Source organism: Zootoca vivipara, chromosome 7 (genome assembly GCF_963506605.1).
Source record: "Zootoca vivipara chromosome 7, rZooViv1.1, whole genome shotgun sequence".
Taxonomy (NCBI): domain Eukaryota; kingdom Metazoa; phylum Chordata; class Lepidosauria; order Squamata; family Lacertidae; genus Zootoca; species Zootoca vivipara.
The window spans coordinates 40,933,539-40,949,207 of record NC_083282.1 but is presented as its reverse complement, the minus strand read 5'-3'; the positions used below and the strand labels follow the sequence as shown (position 1 = coordinate 40,949,207).

At 38.2% G+C, this 15,669-nt stretch overlaps 1 protein-coding gene across 1 annotated transcript in view; it reads right to left on the bottom strand.

Moving 5' to 3' along the window:
* Positions 1-15,669, bottom strand: part of FAF1 (Fas associated factor 1) — a 172,505-nt gene that overhangs the window by 66,574 nt on the left and 90,262 nt on the right. Inside the window, exons 9-12 of the mRNA XM_035122849.2 lie at positions 5,759-5,854; positions 5,089-5,215; positions 4,132-4,195; positions 1,137-1,218 (exon numbers count right to left, since the gene is read on the bottom strand). Coding sequence (XP_034978740.1) covers positions 1,137-1,218; positions 4,132-4,195; positions 5,089-5,215; positions 5,759-5,854 — 369 coding nt within the window. The remainder of the gene's footprint in view (positions 1-1,136; positions 1,219-4,131; positions 4,196-5,088; positions 5,216-5,758; positions 5,855-15,669) is intronic.

Genomic DNA, 15,669 nt, shown 5'->3' with positions numbered 1-15,669 from the left:
TAAGATGGATTGAGTGTGGCATCGTGAGAAACACTTTATAAAATGTAGTGTTTTACTTAGTGATTAACTATATACCAGTTGATGAAGCTCCCTAAATCCTTCGTAATCCGACCACTCCAATAAACATTTAATGAGCATATAAATTCAAAAAGCCTAGCAGAGGATTTAAACCTTCAATCTTGTTTTTATTTACTCTTCCAACTCAATTTCTCACTTCAAGTTAAGAATGCTATTGCTTCAAGCTCGTCTGTTGCCCTGGTAAAATTAAGTGCCCTCTGAAGCTCAATTTAGAACATATGGTTTCAGATTTCAATTATTTTAGAAGTATATATTTTAGAAATTGTATTTTAAAAAAACATTACTACTTCCTAATAACTACTCTTAAGGAAATCCTCCCATTAGGAAATGAGTAAAATTAGGAAATAATGTAAAATTGTAAGAGAGTTTGATCCTTTTAAACTTGTTATTCAGTTACTTGATACATTGGCCTGGTTCAAGTGTCTCTGTGGTTTAATGTGAACAAAAAAGTCCCCACTTCACTGCTCTTCCACTCCTGCTGGAGCATGTTGGGAGCAACTACCCACAAGCCTTGGCTTCTTATGTCATTTGAATCCAAGCTTGTGGTTTGTTTTTCTAACAACTCACCCTTATTGCCCATAGCCAAGGCGTTGTATCTAATACTTGCTGCTCCACTTGAGCAGCAGACTTCTAGTTGCGCAATGGATGTTCCCCCTCCTCTCCCCGTGCATCGTCAAAATCTACTCCAGAGACCCTCCAGAGCAGATTTTGGGAATGTGTGGGGAAAGGTGGAAGGCACTGGTCATGCAACGAGAACTCCACTGACATAGTATCGGGTACAACACTAGGGCTCAAACAACATGACAAGTCAAGGTTTATGACTCGCCGCTTCCAGCATGGCATAGTCGGAAGTAGGGGCGAAAGTAAAGTAGGGATGTCTGACCAGCATGCACTGCTGCTTCTTCATGTTAAACCACAGTTAAATATTAACTATGCTTCAATGTGACATGCAAACATAACCAATTTTGGAACTAACTACTGCACATTTGCAATAGTGAATCAGTGTAGGAAGTGGCCAGAAGGCATTTTAGACAGTATAGTATTAAAAATGTACTTACATCTCTAGCTTTTCCATAGAAAGCCTCTTGAAAAGCAGCCTCTAATGATCCAATAAAAAATACTGGATGGCAGTCACCATATCTGTGTGAATACCAAAATGCTTCAATTAAAAAACACAGAGTAACTACATTTTCTAGGAAGCAATATTTAAAACATTTTATTTGCATTCAACACTTCAGGTCAACACACCACAATATATTTCAGGCATATACACATTTTTCATTTCTGTATAGATAAAATTGTTATGTATCAAACTGAGAGCTGCCAGGGTCGGAAATGCAACTCTGAGATATAGAAGACTGACACCGAGAGCAGTCTCAAGTAAATGACTTTGGCATGCCTGAAATGTAAACGTTATTAATCTTATACTTAGCGTAAAACTTAAATTAAATGGTAGAATGCTAGCTTTAAACAAATGATGCCACAAAAATCAATTTTTGTTCTTATTTGTTCATTTGTCTTCCAAGGGACAGGGGCAGGAACAGGTTGGTACCGTAGTAGAAACAGAAACTTATAGAGGGAGGGAGGGAGGGGTTTCTAAATGACACAAATGGAGAGCTGCTCTCCATGAGGCATTTGCAGAAGTTTGCCTTTTGCTTGTTACCCAAAATTGCAGAAAGCATAAGTACTTCCTGCCACACCTCTGACCATATGAAGTTGCTCAGAATAACAAGTTTCAAAATCAAAACTCACAAGTTTGAGCCACTAAAGTTCCCATGGTAGAGCTAACTGCATGAAACTGCATTAGCTACAAGAACAATTTGAGTATTGTCTCCTCACCTTCCATAACTGCATTAAGTTTATTCATAGCCATTTGACCCAGCCTCAGCTAACTACATTTCCTTCCCTTTCTTCCTAATCTGGAATCAGATAGAAAAATATTCTCAACAGGATGTTAAACTATCCCACTGCTCATGAAAAGCAGAGAAATTCAAAAGGTAAAATAAGACGTTTCTTTTTGAAGGTAGCTAGGCAATAGGAATATCGAAGAGAAGAGTGTAGAAATTGAAAATTTGCTCCTACAGGCAGTTGGATCCTACTCAAAAATGACCCTCTTAAATGCCTTCCACCAAAACCAACATTGTCAGTCTTATAATGGCTGCTGAAGATAGGCACCTAACAACAGTTCTCAAAAGCTGAGCTGCATGGCTTAGGAAGCTGCCTTTATGTGGAATTATACCATGGACTGAAAGTGGCTCTCTGAGGTTTCATTCCCATCTGTACCCGGAGGCTTGGTTTGGTCAGAATTGAGTATACACTTTCAGAGTTAACACTAAATACATTACTTCTGGTAAATGAGCAATCATAGCTGCTAGAGCAGGCACCCCCAAACTCGGCCCTCCAGATGTTTTGGGACTATAACTCCCACCATCCCTAGCTAACAGGACCAGTGGTCAGGTCTGATGGGAATTATAGTCCCAAAACATCTGGAGGGCCGACTTTGGGGATGCCTGTCCTAGAGTCGAGAAAATTTGTGTCTCAGGCTTTTTAGACCTGTCCACCCATATACTGTGGTTAAACCACTGTAGGTTAAACCACAGAGCCTAGGGCTTGCTGATCAGAAGGTCGGCGGTTCGAATCCCCGCGACAGGGTAAGCTCCCATTGCTCGGTCCCAGCTCCTGCCAACCTAGCAGTTTGAAAGCACGTCAAAATGCAAGTATATAAATAGGTACCACTACAGCGGGAAGGTAAACGGCGTTTCCGTGTGCTGCTCTGGTTCGCCAGAAGCGGCTTTGTCATGCTGGCCACATGAGCTGGAAGCTGTACGCCGGCTCCCTCGGCCAATAATGCGAGATGAGCGTCGCAACCCAGAGTCGGTCACGACTGCACCTAATGGTCAGGGGTCCCTTTACCTTTACCCATGTACTATCTGAAACCAAAGGGGCACATTGGTTGCCAGATGTGATTCCCCACCCCCCAGCTCTCCTACCCCACTAGGAGAGTCACACCCCCTTGTGCAGATTGCCATAACAGGGAAACAGGACATTAGAAAGAATACAAGTGCACCGACCCTATATTCAAACCATGCACATTTGTGAACCTTTCTCCCGCATAAGATTGTGGCCTGTCCATGGGGCATACAGAGGTCTGAGTATACCTACCTCTAGATCACTGTTCCCTTTACTCTTTCATTTTTTATGAAATATATCCATTCAGCCAATCCATACCACACTCATAAACTTATGAGATAATCTTTTTTTAAAAAAAATCCCATAGTGCATGACTATTTATTTATTTATTTATTTTTATTAAATTTGCAAAGAGCCCTAAACCTGCAGGTCTCAGGGCAGTTCACAGGATAAAAATCAGAATACAAAACCACAAAATAAAACAGCCAAAATAAAAACAGAAAGAACCCAGTAACATGCCCCTCAAAACCCTATTTTTAAAGGGCATAGGATGTCAATCAACCAAAGGCCTGATTAAAAAGGAACCTCCCTGGGGAGAGCATTGCACAGACGGGGAGAAACTGCAGAAAATGCCCATTCTGGACCTCTTGTGGAGGAGGCATATGAAGAAGGGCCTCAGAAGATGATCTCAGGGTCCAGGTAGGTTCATATGGAAAGAGGCAGTCCTTGAGGTATTGTGAAAAAATACATATTGGAAACATCAAAATAATTTCACAATCATGTGTGTTATGAATGAAATGTTTCAATAATTCCATCCTGATGAGAGCTCTCTACTGCAAAAAAATCCACTGCTGGCTGTCTTATGGTTTAGAGTAGCTGCGATCTTTGGAAGAGCATGCACAGGGAAAGTGTGTGGTTGGATATTTAGGGAAGCTAAAGGGTTTACAGTTGGGAGGCTCAATGTGGAGAAACAGGTCGCATTTTAAGTTTAAAAATAAATTTCCTAAAGAAATCTGACAACTTTGGGATTCAAATATCATAAAATTCTTATCCCTTCCACACTTTTTCCCAAATGCTTTGTAAAAATATAAGTCACATTCATAAACCATAGATGCAGAAAATATGCACAATTACAAGTCTAACCTTGAAGAAAATTCTGCTGTGAATTGTAATAAGGCATCTCCTTCATTTTCAGCATTTTCTGGCACTAAAAGAAAGGAAAATAGTACATAGTATAGTATAATTATCCATAGAATAGTATTCATATTACATTTTTAAAAACATTTCCTTTAATTGAACATATGAATTATTCAAATAACTTTTAAGACCCCTTAATGAAGAGAACAGCAATAATTTGGCCTTTTGGGCATATGGAATTTCCAAACAATTCTAGGAAGATGAAGACAATAAAAACAACGTATCGGTTTTTGCATACGACAGTATTATTATTGTAACAATAAAATTAGAATCTTATAAGCCATCTTATAACTGTAGTTATACTATATTTCAATGGTTTTTCTTTGAAATATTTTGCACAGGTATTTGTATAGCTTTTGTCCTAGTTCTAGAATAATGATAAATCTTAGTAATATTTCAAAGAAAAACCATTGAAATATAGTAGGCTAGTAGATTCAGCCCGAAAGTTAAGTTTTAAGTCTAAGAGAATTGATTGCAAGTTGTGAATTTTTAAAAGTTCAATTTCCTTGAAATATTTTCTTTCTTGAGGAACACCAAAATCAAAATGCAATATATTTTATCTATCAAATTCTAATTTAAACTTCTTCTTCTTCTTCTTCCTTAAAAATATTATTTTGTGTATCTGCCTCCACAATAGATAGAAATTGTTTTTTGAGGACCTGGAGGCCTGAATCCAGAATTCATTTATACAGTCTTAATTTCTCAGGTCTCCCTTTTTAAGTCAGCTTTTTTAATTTAAAAAAAGAGTTTATCACTGAATGTTGACATACATTTCTTAGAATATGTCTCCAAGAAAACTATCTGGTGGAACAAAAGGAACCTAAGTTTGTTTTCTTTCCTATTGTTCAACTGTTGTCAGTACAATGTTACACTTCTCACAGCATGAAGGATTGCATTACTTACTCATTGGAGATTTCCTCAATGCAGAAGACGCCATTCCAAACATCTCTCCATCATCCACTCCAAATTCTGTGGCATCTTCAAAGTCATCTCCATCACTGTCACTAACCATATGTACATCTGTGCATTGCTAATTTAGTAAAAGCCATAGTTAAGAATAATGTGGAACAGATTTATATTTATAATATAATACTGTTTGAATATTAGTAGTTTCACATATACAACTATAAAAGTCATCCTGTTTGAAATTAAGAACCTCAGAGGAAATTCCCTATATATTTTGGCTTGAGAAAACTATTTTGTATAAATAGGATTGTAAATAGTGGATGTGTTCATACAGCATGATAGACTGTGGTTTGTTGTGATGGCATGAGCCTAGCCTTCCCCTAACTTTGTTGATTGCCTCCTTCAACCTAGCTAGGAAGAGTTTTCACTTCCATTTTTTTTAATGAACTGCAGCTTGTCTTGTGATCTAAACTCAACAAACTGTGGTTAATTTTAGCTATGGCTTGTTTGAAACAATCCGACTTCAGCACAGATTAGGTTATAGCAGAGTCAAACTGAGTTTTGTGGGCAGTAACCAGAAAACAAATGTGGCTTTCAGCATAGCTTGAACGAGTATCTGAATATCATATTTTGTGTGTGAGAAGGAAGAGGAGGAGGTTGTGTTTACCTCTTCTGACTGTTCTCTGGTTTGTGCTGGTGAGGATCTTCTTCCAACTGTAAGTCGGTGGCAAGGATAAGAGACTCCTGATGCTGCTAGGGTCACCTAAAACACAGGATACATTGCTGCATCAGCTATCAGATTTGGATGAACATGCTACTTTCAGTGACTAAAACCAAACTACAGTAGACTTGAGTGAACTGGAATAAAAAATTAAAGATTGGAAAATTTAGAATTTACCCACAAGGAATATTGTTATACAAAATGAAACTAGAAAAAAGGATGTGATACTTGAGATCATTCCACAATATCCTTTCTTTCTTCTTTTAAAATAATTTTTATTAAATTTTCAAATTGTAACAACAAATTTTCCACAAATCTTAATTGAACAATTTATATATCCATATTTCTCCCCTCCCCCCTCTTTGGTTTCCCCCGTATTTCCGTATTGATTTATTAAACAAATTCTATACCCTGCTGGTTTTACCTCTTATATAGTTGTGAAAGTTTAGTCAAAACCTGCCAAGTCCAAATCTTTATACTGTCTTTTTATATAGTTTATGAATGGTTCCCACTCCTTTTTGAAATCAATGTTGTCTCTCTCATGTATCCTCTCTGTCAGCTTAGCCAGTTCCACATAGTCCATTGGATTGGCTCGCCATTCTTCCTTTGTTGGTGTTTTCTGTTTTCCATATTTGTGCTAATAAAATTCTTGCTGCTGTTGTCACATACATAAACAATCTCCAGTTTCCCTCTCTTATATCATGATCTAAAATTCCGAGCAGGAAAACTTCTGTTTTTTTAACAAATGTTTTTTTTCAACATTTTTTTCAGTTCATTATATATCATTTTATACCACAATATCCTTTCTTGACACGATTTATTTCCAATATATCTTTCATTTCAATCCTCAAACTTCTACATCACGGCAAACAGTTAAAGCTACCTCATTATTGCTGTATTGCTGGTCTGCACTAAGCTCATGTACTTGACAAATTGGGGCTCATTTACATTTCTCTTAACCAGTAGTGGAAAGGCAATAGGTAGGAAGAGGCCCTCACCACAGTTGTGGTGACTGAAGAAAAAACCCAAGGCATCTGAAACACCATCCATGCAGTGGTATCCAAACTTTTTTCAAAGAGGGCCAGATTTAATGAAGTGAAGGGACGTGAGGGCCGACCAAAGGGCGAACTAAAGTTGTAGACCTTTTTTAGGATTGAAGTTTTTTTTATGATTTTACCCCAAAGATGTTGAGCCACAGGGGCCGGATTAAACTGACCGGCGGGACAGATTAGGCCCCCGAAACGGACTTTGGACATGCCTGAATTGGAGCCAAGATAGCACTGAAGACAACAGATGGTTGGAGTCAAAGTACACAGCAGGTGACTGAGTAGGAGTGGGCAGCTCCCATTATTAAGGTAATCTGAATCAGCTTTAGACCTCAGATTCCCAAAATCATTAGCGGAGAGTCTATCTCAGGCACCCCCAAACTGCGGCCCTCCAGATGTTTTGGCCTACAACTCCCATGATTCCTAGCTAACAGGAGCAGTGGTCGGGGAAGATGGGAATTGTAGTATAAAACATCTGGAGGGCCAAAGTCTGGGGATGCCTGGTCTATCTAGAAGAAGTCAGACTATGAAAACTGAGCCAACTTGGAAGAGGCCTAAGTTATTGAGAGGGAGCGAGGTATTGATAAGGGGCTCTCACAAGGGTAAGAACATTTAGAAGCCGTGGAAACATGTAGCAATGTAGGAGACAGTAGCTTGCAAACATGTCTAGTCACTGTAAAAACGCTGCTGACAACCTATTTCTTCCCTTAACACAGACTATAGAGGTTTCCTTTGTGAAGGAAACATGTCATATGGATAAAGAACTAAAGGGTAACTCAGTTGTGCATCTCAGTTTGTGAATATGGCCTGACCTCAGAAAGCAGAGACTACTTTGCTATATATTGTGCACTAAAAGGTTAAGGCAGTATTGAAAAATATGCATGTTACATTTAAATTGTCCAATAGCTGAGAGTTTTAAAATCTTTATTCACTTTAGAAGAATAACAACAGAGTTACATCTACATTTCTCCCCCGCTCCATCAACTGACACATAGCCTTCTTGATTAATAAGCAGCTATGCAAACATGTCCTTGCAGGGTAAAAATACACATATTGTCAAAACTGAATAAACAGTAACTGATGTGTATTTTCTATAACAATTTAAAATGTATTGGCTAAATGTCTGTATGTAAAAAAACAGTGAAGGAAGTTCTACTTTCCAAGTCACTGTAGTGGCTAAAAAAGTCTTATCCAAAGCCTAGCAAGTATGCTAGAAATACTCTTATTTATTTTTATCCTCAAGTCAGGGTGTTTTTAATCACTTATGTGCTAGAATTCATAAAAGCCTTAATTTGCTTCAGGTTAAAGCAAGCTGATTAAGTGTGCTAGCTAACCAAGTGAGTGTTGACCTGCCTGGACTAGCCTGCTGCCACATTCTTGTAGCAAGGTTAAATAGCAGTTTAGTCACAATTTTAAAATCACAGAGTTAAAAGGAAATGACTCTTTTGCAATAAATGAAATATTAAAGCAGACATTCAGGTCAAGCTCAATTATCAGTGAAACTCTTTCATACATAAAACAGAATCTACGCTTGCCTTCGTAATGCTGGCACTGCCATTTTATATCACATGCTTCATTCAGTATTGAATGTAGTATTTGGGAGGGGAAGAAACTTCTGTTTATATACCTAAGCTCTCACTAAGGAGCGCACTAAACGAAAGGTGACTAATGCCAAATAGAGGTTTGGTGGTAGCAAACTAACTAGATCCAAGGGTCTCATGATAGATGGCTTCCTCCCAATTAAAGCTGGAGAAATGGGTTAGAATATTAGGTAAGTCAGACACTGAGAACATGATGGTGCCCGTTTGCTTTCTTGGTGTTCAGTAGTATTAAAACATAGCTCAGGGTGGGATTTTATATAGCTCAAAATCAGTGAGAGGTTTTCTCATCTAGCTAAGCATGTTGTAGAATTGGACAGTAGAAGGCCACCATACTGTTTTAGATAAGGTCTCTTAGGGAGAAATAATAATAAATATTCTGTGCGAAAACTAGATGCAAGATAGAAAAACAGGCTGCTGAAGAGGCCAGGGGACATATTGGCTGTGAGTCCTGGAAGAATTGCTCCCTGCCTTGCTGGCCTTTTCCCACTTGGCCTTGGAGGACAGGGCCCTGACTGACTCCAGCTACAAAAGCTGAGGCTGCTGAAGAAGTGAGATACCAGGTCATCGAATCTGAGCTCCACAGCCACCATCCACCATCAACCATCATTGGCAGGATTGGCAGCAATAGCAGCATATATGCTCTATGCTCAACATTTTATACTCTTTTTACCTTACCTTTTATATTATACTTCCTTTAGCAATGTTTTCTATATAAACATGGTGGGAGAGACATGTCAAGCCAAAGTGAACAAGAATATTAATAGGTTTGTGCTGTTAAATTCTTAAAGCTAGCAAAAAGATTTGGGTTTCTATGCTGGCATGACTAAAGGCAGCCATTATCTCTTGGCACTCAAAAAAGCATGAAATTTCACTGAAATTATTTCAAAATTAACAAAAACTTTTTGGGTTTACAGTATTCTTAAGCCCTTGATAACACCAGTAAAACCAGCACAACTAATTAGTTTCATCTTTTCACAGGAAATGAACTATTTTCCTTTTGTATACAACACATAACATGTCAGGCATTAAATCTTTTTTTTAAAAAAAATTAAACACTAACTGGATGCTGGAAAAAATCACAAGGGTGGAGTGTGTTCACGTTCCACTAGCACCAATGCTTACTTTATCCCCTCATAAAGTGCTGCTGAGATAATTACTGCTGACAGATTTATTCAAGGTTCATTTCACTTTTTCTCTAGGTTTTTCTCTAGTTAGAAGTGCAGCAGAGCCCATGGGAAGATCCACCCCTCACACCTGTTAGGTTTCTTCATGTTACTAGGGCCAGTTTAGACATGTCACTTTGAATTAGCATTGTAGAAGGGCACTAAGTGTGACAATTACTTATCACAGGTTTAACCTTGGAAGGGAAGAGAGGAGGGGAGGAGAAAAGTTTCTAATTCAAGTCCGAGAACAGTGTCCGAATACGTAATTTAAGCCCTTTAATACAGGTTGCATGAAATTCATTCCAAGACTCATAAAAAGGTTCCCATGGTAGGTTTCCAAACAAGGATACAGATTAATATAAAGGGCACATCTACAGTTACAATGTATTTGAGTTTAGAAAAATAAAATTTAGGAAGGAAAATATTTTCACTGAAGACAATGGCCTGCTGATGAAAATTTAAGAAAACATTGATAGCTGCTCTTTTTATTTTTCCTGGAAGTTTTCCTTCCTGTATTCTGAAGTCACATACACTAAACTCCAAAGTCAAACCATGCTTGGGGTCTGTATGTGCACCTTCTAAAGGAGAATTCCCCTTTGAGGTCTGCTGTTATGGGGTCACGAAGAGTTGGACACGACTAAACGACTAAACAACAACAACAATTATGAAAGTGTCAATAGTTTTTCCCCCGATTTCAGCTTCTTCAAGGCACCAGCATGCATATTCGTAAAAAAGGCTAAATCAATTCATAGGAAGAGGAAGAAGACTCTTAAGTATTAAGATTCTTCAACTTTTTGAAAAGGTAACAATGCAATCCTAAAATTGTTTAGTGAATAGTAAATTCTGCTAAGCTGAATAGAACTTGCTCCCAAGGTAAGTGTGCATAGGATTGCAGCCTAAGTATTGTTTTTTTAAAAAGCAATGGCTACTGCAGACATTGTAGAAGACTAGCAAGAAGATTTATCCCTACCCCTTCAATTTGCAAGTGCCATTTGAAACACACCCTTCAAAATCCCTTCAAACAGTCATTTACTGTATATACATTATTATATATGCAATAATCATAGGAGTACTCATAGGAGAGAAGCGAATGTCTGGAGAACAGTACAGTGAGATGACAGTACACAGTATGGTGTATTTTTTGTCTATGGACTGCAATAAAGCTGTGTGTGAGAGAGATGGCAAGTGGATGGTCAAACAAGGGATACAATGTACAGTGTCACAGAGCTGTCAGGCAAGCACAGGTCATCCACAGGGCAGGAAGAACATGAGACGTGAAATGCAATTTCTAGCCTCTCACTCTGGATCCCTCCCAAGCAGAAGAAGGCTATGTTGAGGGGGTGGACTCCTCCTCTTGGCCTGTCAGGTCCATTGCTCAGCAACCTGCAGGACTCTCCTACAGCAAGGTGTCAGAGGGGGAGGAGCATCAGTGGGACTGGGACTGTCCTGCTGCTGGGTAGCAAAGGCAACCTCCAACACCTCTCTATCTGAATCTGCATTTACACTGCAACTCTCCGCCTCTAGCCCTGTCCTGGAAGGGCCTCCTTCTTCTGATCACCCTTGATTGCTCAAAACTCTTGCTTCTAGCACCTCCCAGCTCATCCCTTTCTCAGACTGCTCCTCAGTGTCCCACCACCACAATCCAGGGTCTTAGTCTTCTTCTTCCATGTCCTTCCTCCGGGGCTCTTGTGCAGTTGGCGCCCACCACTCTTCCTCATTCAGCCAGTCCCTGACATACATGTCTGTCATAATCACGGACCTTTTCCTAACATGGTTGTGAACTGCCCTGAGATCTGTGGATGAAGGATGTTATACAAATTTTAACATCCTTTAAGCCTTACATAGTTATTGGCCTGGACTGGGAGAAGAGGGAGGAGAGTTTGGCCAGTTTCCATACTTTAGGACTGGATGTGGCGAACAGTGCTAGAAAAAAGTACTGGAGTTTTATATCTTTCCCCCACCTTATATCTTTCCTCCAACTCAAATTGACAGGCCTTCAGCTAATTACTTAAAAACACCTCAGGGAATATTTTGTTTAACGAGTGGGGTATTTTAAAGTTAGAAATCCCCTGCCATAAACAAATGCACAACTACATACGATATATGGAAGCTGAGGAAAAAGACAAACTTATGAATGGAACCTGAAGAGGTATCATCTGCCATGAGGCTAATCACGGCTCACAAGTTTAATCATTTTCACAAATACTTTCTTCCTGTTGGGCATTCTCCCCCTTTCAACCCAGGCCAACTGAAAGCATTCTGAATTATGCCTTAATATGTCTAGTTCAAGCAGAAAAAATACTTCCCCACCATATTGATCTTAATGTGCTCTGACAAAGCAACAGTACATTAACTTCATGTTTGCCACAACCTGCACTCTGCAATTTAGCATATGCCCTTTACTCATAGGCTAGCAGCGACACATTTCCCAATTTTCCAGTTTCTTCAGCATTATTTCCTCTTATAACACAGCAGTTAAAACATATCAATGAAAAATAGCTCAAATGGCTTTGTTAATTCATACACCTGTGAAAAGGAAGCTCTCTGATCCAAAATACATGTAAATTGCCTAAAGCAAATGAGAAAACAAAACCTCTTAAAGCAGCACTGCAATTCATAAAAACTGCTTAATAAAAATAACTGAATCACAGCATGGTGCTAGATTGAGAAAGTCATAAAGTTAACTCTTCAGGTATTCCCCAACAGATCATGAATCATCTGTATCAGAAATTGTCATATTTATAGCAGTGTGACTCACAGCATATGAGGTTTCTTTTATAGATGAAGGGTAGAATTTTATCAGTTTTCATAGTCTAATAATTTATAGCTAAATTTGTGCTTCATAAACCACGTAAAGCTGTAGAGCTTTCACATAAACCACATGAAAGTAGGGCTGGATAAAAGATGACAGTTTTACTGTTACTGATAACAATTGTAGAAGAAACTCCTGTAGTCATGTTTCATTTAAAAGGCACCCGTTGCACAGGGCCAGTCCCAGCTTTAATTATCTTAGGACCCAAACTTCCATGGCATAGATTAAGGGTCCTGGGGTACTAGATCTCTCTGTCACATCTACACTGCAGCTTCAACATTATTGAGCAAGATGATGATAAATCCACCTATTTCAGCATCAGCTAAATTTTATTCAATAATGATGATTTTATGTAATGATAGCAATACACTTTGAGCTTTATGGAGCACAAGAGAAAAGAGGATTTGTCAACTAAGTTTAACTTAAGTGTAGACCTATTGAAATTAATGAGCATGACAAAGTTTGTTCCATTAATTTCAATGGAGCTATTCTGAATAAAACTAAGTTGATTATTTCAGTTACTCATTTAGAGCTTAGTGACAGAAGGCCATGGGAACTTGACAGTTACAGGTGAAACTCAGAAAATTAGAATATCGTTGAAAAGTGCATTTATTTCAGTAATGCAATTTATTATTATTTTATTTTTATTTTTAATTTTACGAATGCTTTCTTTTGGAAATTCCACAATAATAAAACAAATAGTTACAATAGTACAAAAATAAACATCGCTATTACATTTCATTAATTACATTCCATTTATAAATAATTACAATTACAACAAATAAAGGCTTGACATATCTTGCTTTGCGTGTCATGCATCTATCTCATATATTGGTTTCAACTTTTGAGTTGCATTACTGAAATAAATGCACTTTTCGATGATATTCTAATTTTCCGAGTTTCACCTGTATGTCCTAATAATAAAATAGGTAACACAACGAAAGGTAACAGGTTTTTTACTGCTTACTGCACTCTGCTTACCCAAAGCAAAAAAAAACCCTCTAGAATCTTGAATCTACTTTGCATTCACAAAGATTATCAACCAACCACTTGGCATGACAATGGTCTGTGGTGGGATGCCATTTATCTCACTGCATTAGAAAACCAGGGATGGCAAACAAAAGAATGGCTGGATATTTTTTCAGTGCTATATAATTCCTTGGCAAACTCCAAGCAGTTGTGTTACCAACTGATGGATCCAACAAATTATTCCAACTCTAATGGGCTTTCTGTGGTCCATTTTTTTCTTCATGATATAATTATTCATGAAACTAGCCTCAAACATAATGAGATTTTTGCACTGTTGGCCTGCCAAAACACATGGAGCTAGTGGCTTTTTATAAACAAAAATGTATGGCAACAGGTAATTTGCCCCACATTCATTTTGTTTTACATAAAGGTCCTTAACCCTTCAAAATGCATATTCTACTAAAATGACTAAAAGCGTCTACACGTAAAGATCACTGCGCCTTGCATGATAGCTACCCATTGCCAATATTATAAAGGTTAAAATATGCCAGTTGGTCAAAATAGCTCTTTTAATATTCAGAGCTGTCCAGGGTTTTTTCTAGACATCAAATAAAAAATGCATTAGTTTTATAATTGTACAAGACTGTGTGTAAAGTTTTCCTAATTTAGTAAACCAACATTTCAGCAACAATAAACATTATTTCTTACAATATCTTTGCTCTCTACCTTACATCAAGTTAATAAGTTTCCTCAACCACTATACAGTATCCTGCTTATGTTCGTCTCCCTAAATTATTTATTTTGTTTTATTTATTTAACAATGTAGGGCAGGGGTGGCCAACTCCCAAGTGACTGAGATCTACTCACAGTTAAAAACTGACAGTGATCAACCCCCCCTTTTTGGGGGGGTTTCAGGTCAAAGCTGTTGAGCTTTTTTTTTTTAGGAATGAAAGCCCTGTTTTGGGGGTTTCAGGTGTAAGAGTTGTTGAGCTCTTTTTTAGGGAGGGGAAAGCCTCGTTTTTTGAGAGTTCAGGGAGAAAATGTTGAGCTTTTTTTAGCTGAACCAGCGATCTACCACAGACATCCAGTGATCTACCAGTAGATCACAATCTACCTGTTGGACGTGCCTGATGTAGGGCATCAACACTTTAAACACTTTACACTGAGATGAAAGCAACAGAAATATGGTGGATCTCCATCATCACTGCACGTTACTATATAGAGATTCTGTTTTTCAACATATATGTCAGGACATTAGTCATGGAAGGCCAGCCCATGAACTATTAAGTACGGCACTTATGGACAGGAGATTTCTGCTTTACGTGGTACAAAAAAAAATACTGATGGGTTCTCTTAAAGAAACCAGAAATCAATGGGCCTATTGAACTGTTCCCCTCTTTTTACTCTTCAGAGACTTTAGTACAACCCAATGTATCTCCAAACAATCCTGACTTATGGTCCACAGAGCCATAAGAGGCTCATCCAAAATCTATCCTTTTACATTTTCAGGAATTCTTTCATTCAAATCTAGAACCCTTAATATTTGCCATCTGAAATTATGTTTTTATCATCCATGTAGGATAATGAAAAACATGTCATATATTAGTGCACACATTGGCCCTAAGGATCCAGTATAGGATTTGGTTACAATATCAAGATTCTTAATTTTCTTTGTAAGATCTAGTTCTAGACTTCATAGTTGTAAATGCAAGGTTTAACACACAAAGGCACTAGAATGCCTTACATGGGTACCTGATACCCTTGCAGGAAAAACAAAGGGCATTGTAGGAACTGATCATATTTCCTTACATACGCAGGTCAGAAAGCTGGAAATGCACGGAGCCAGGAACCCCTCAACTGATGAGAAGCAAGAAGCCCACTACTTGCTTTCCTTCCGCTTGGGACTTAAATGTAGTGAGCCCTGAAATATACACACCCTGGACCCTACTTCCAACCCAAAAAGAAAATACAGCCACTATTAAACAAAGACCAATCACAAGAGAAGAGAGTTTTAATTTAAAGCATTCATCCCTATCTATCATGTTTATAGAGAGTTAGAAACCCAAAGACTGGGACAGGGCGCCTTTTGTCATGGCATGCATAGAACTCTGGTTAACCTCAATTTGTCCCTGGGTCTACCTAAACATATATATTCATATGCGTGGCTGTGACTGTTATGTTTCAATTTGCAGGTTATGTTAATATAATGAACTTAATAGAAACTGAAGGCTACAGTGAAGTGTTAAATCCCTGCAGCAATATCAGT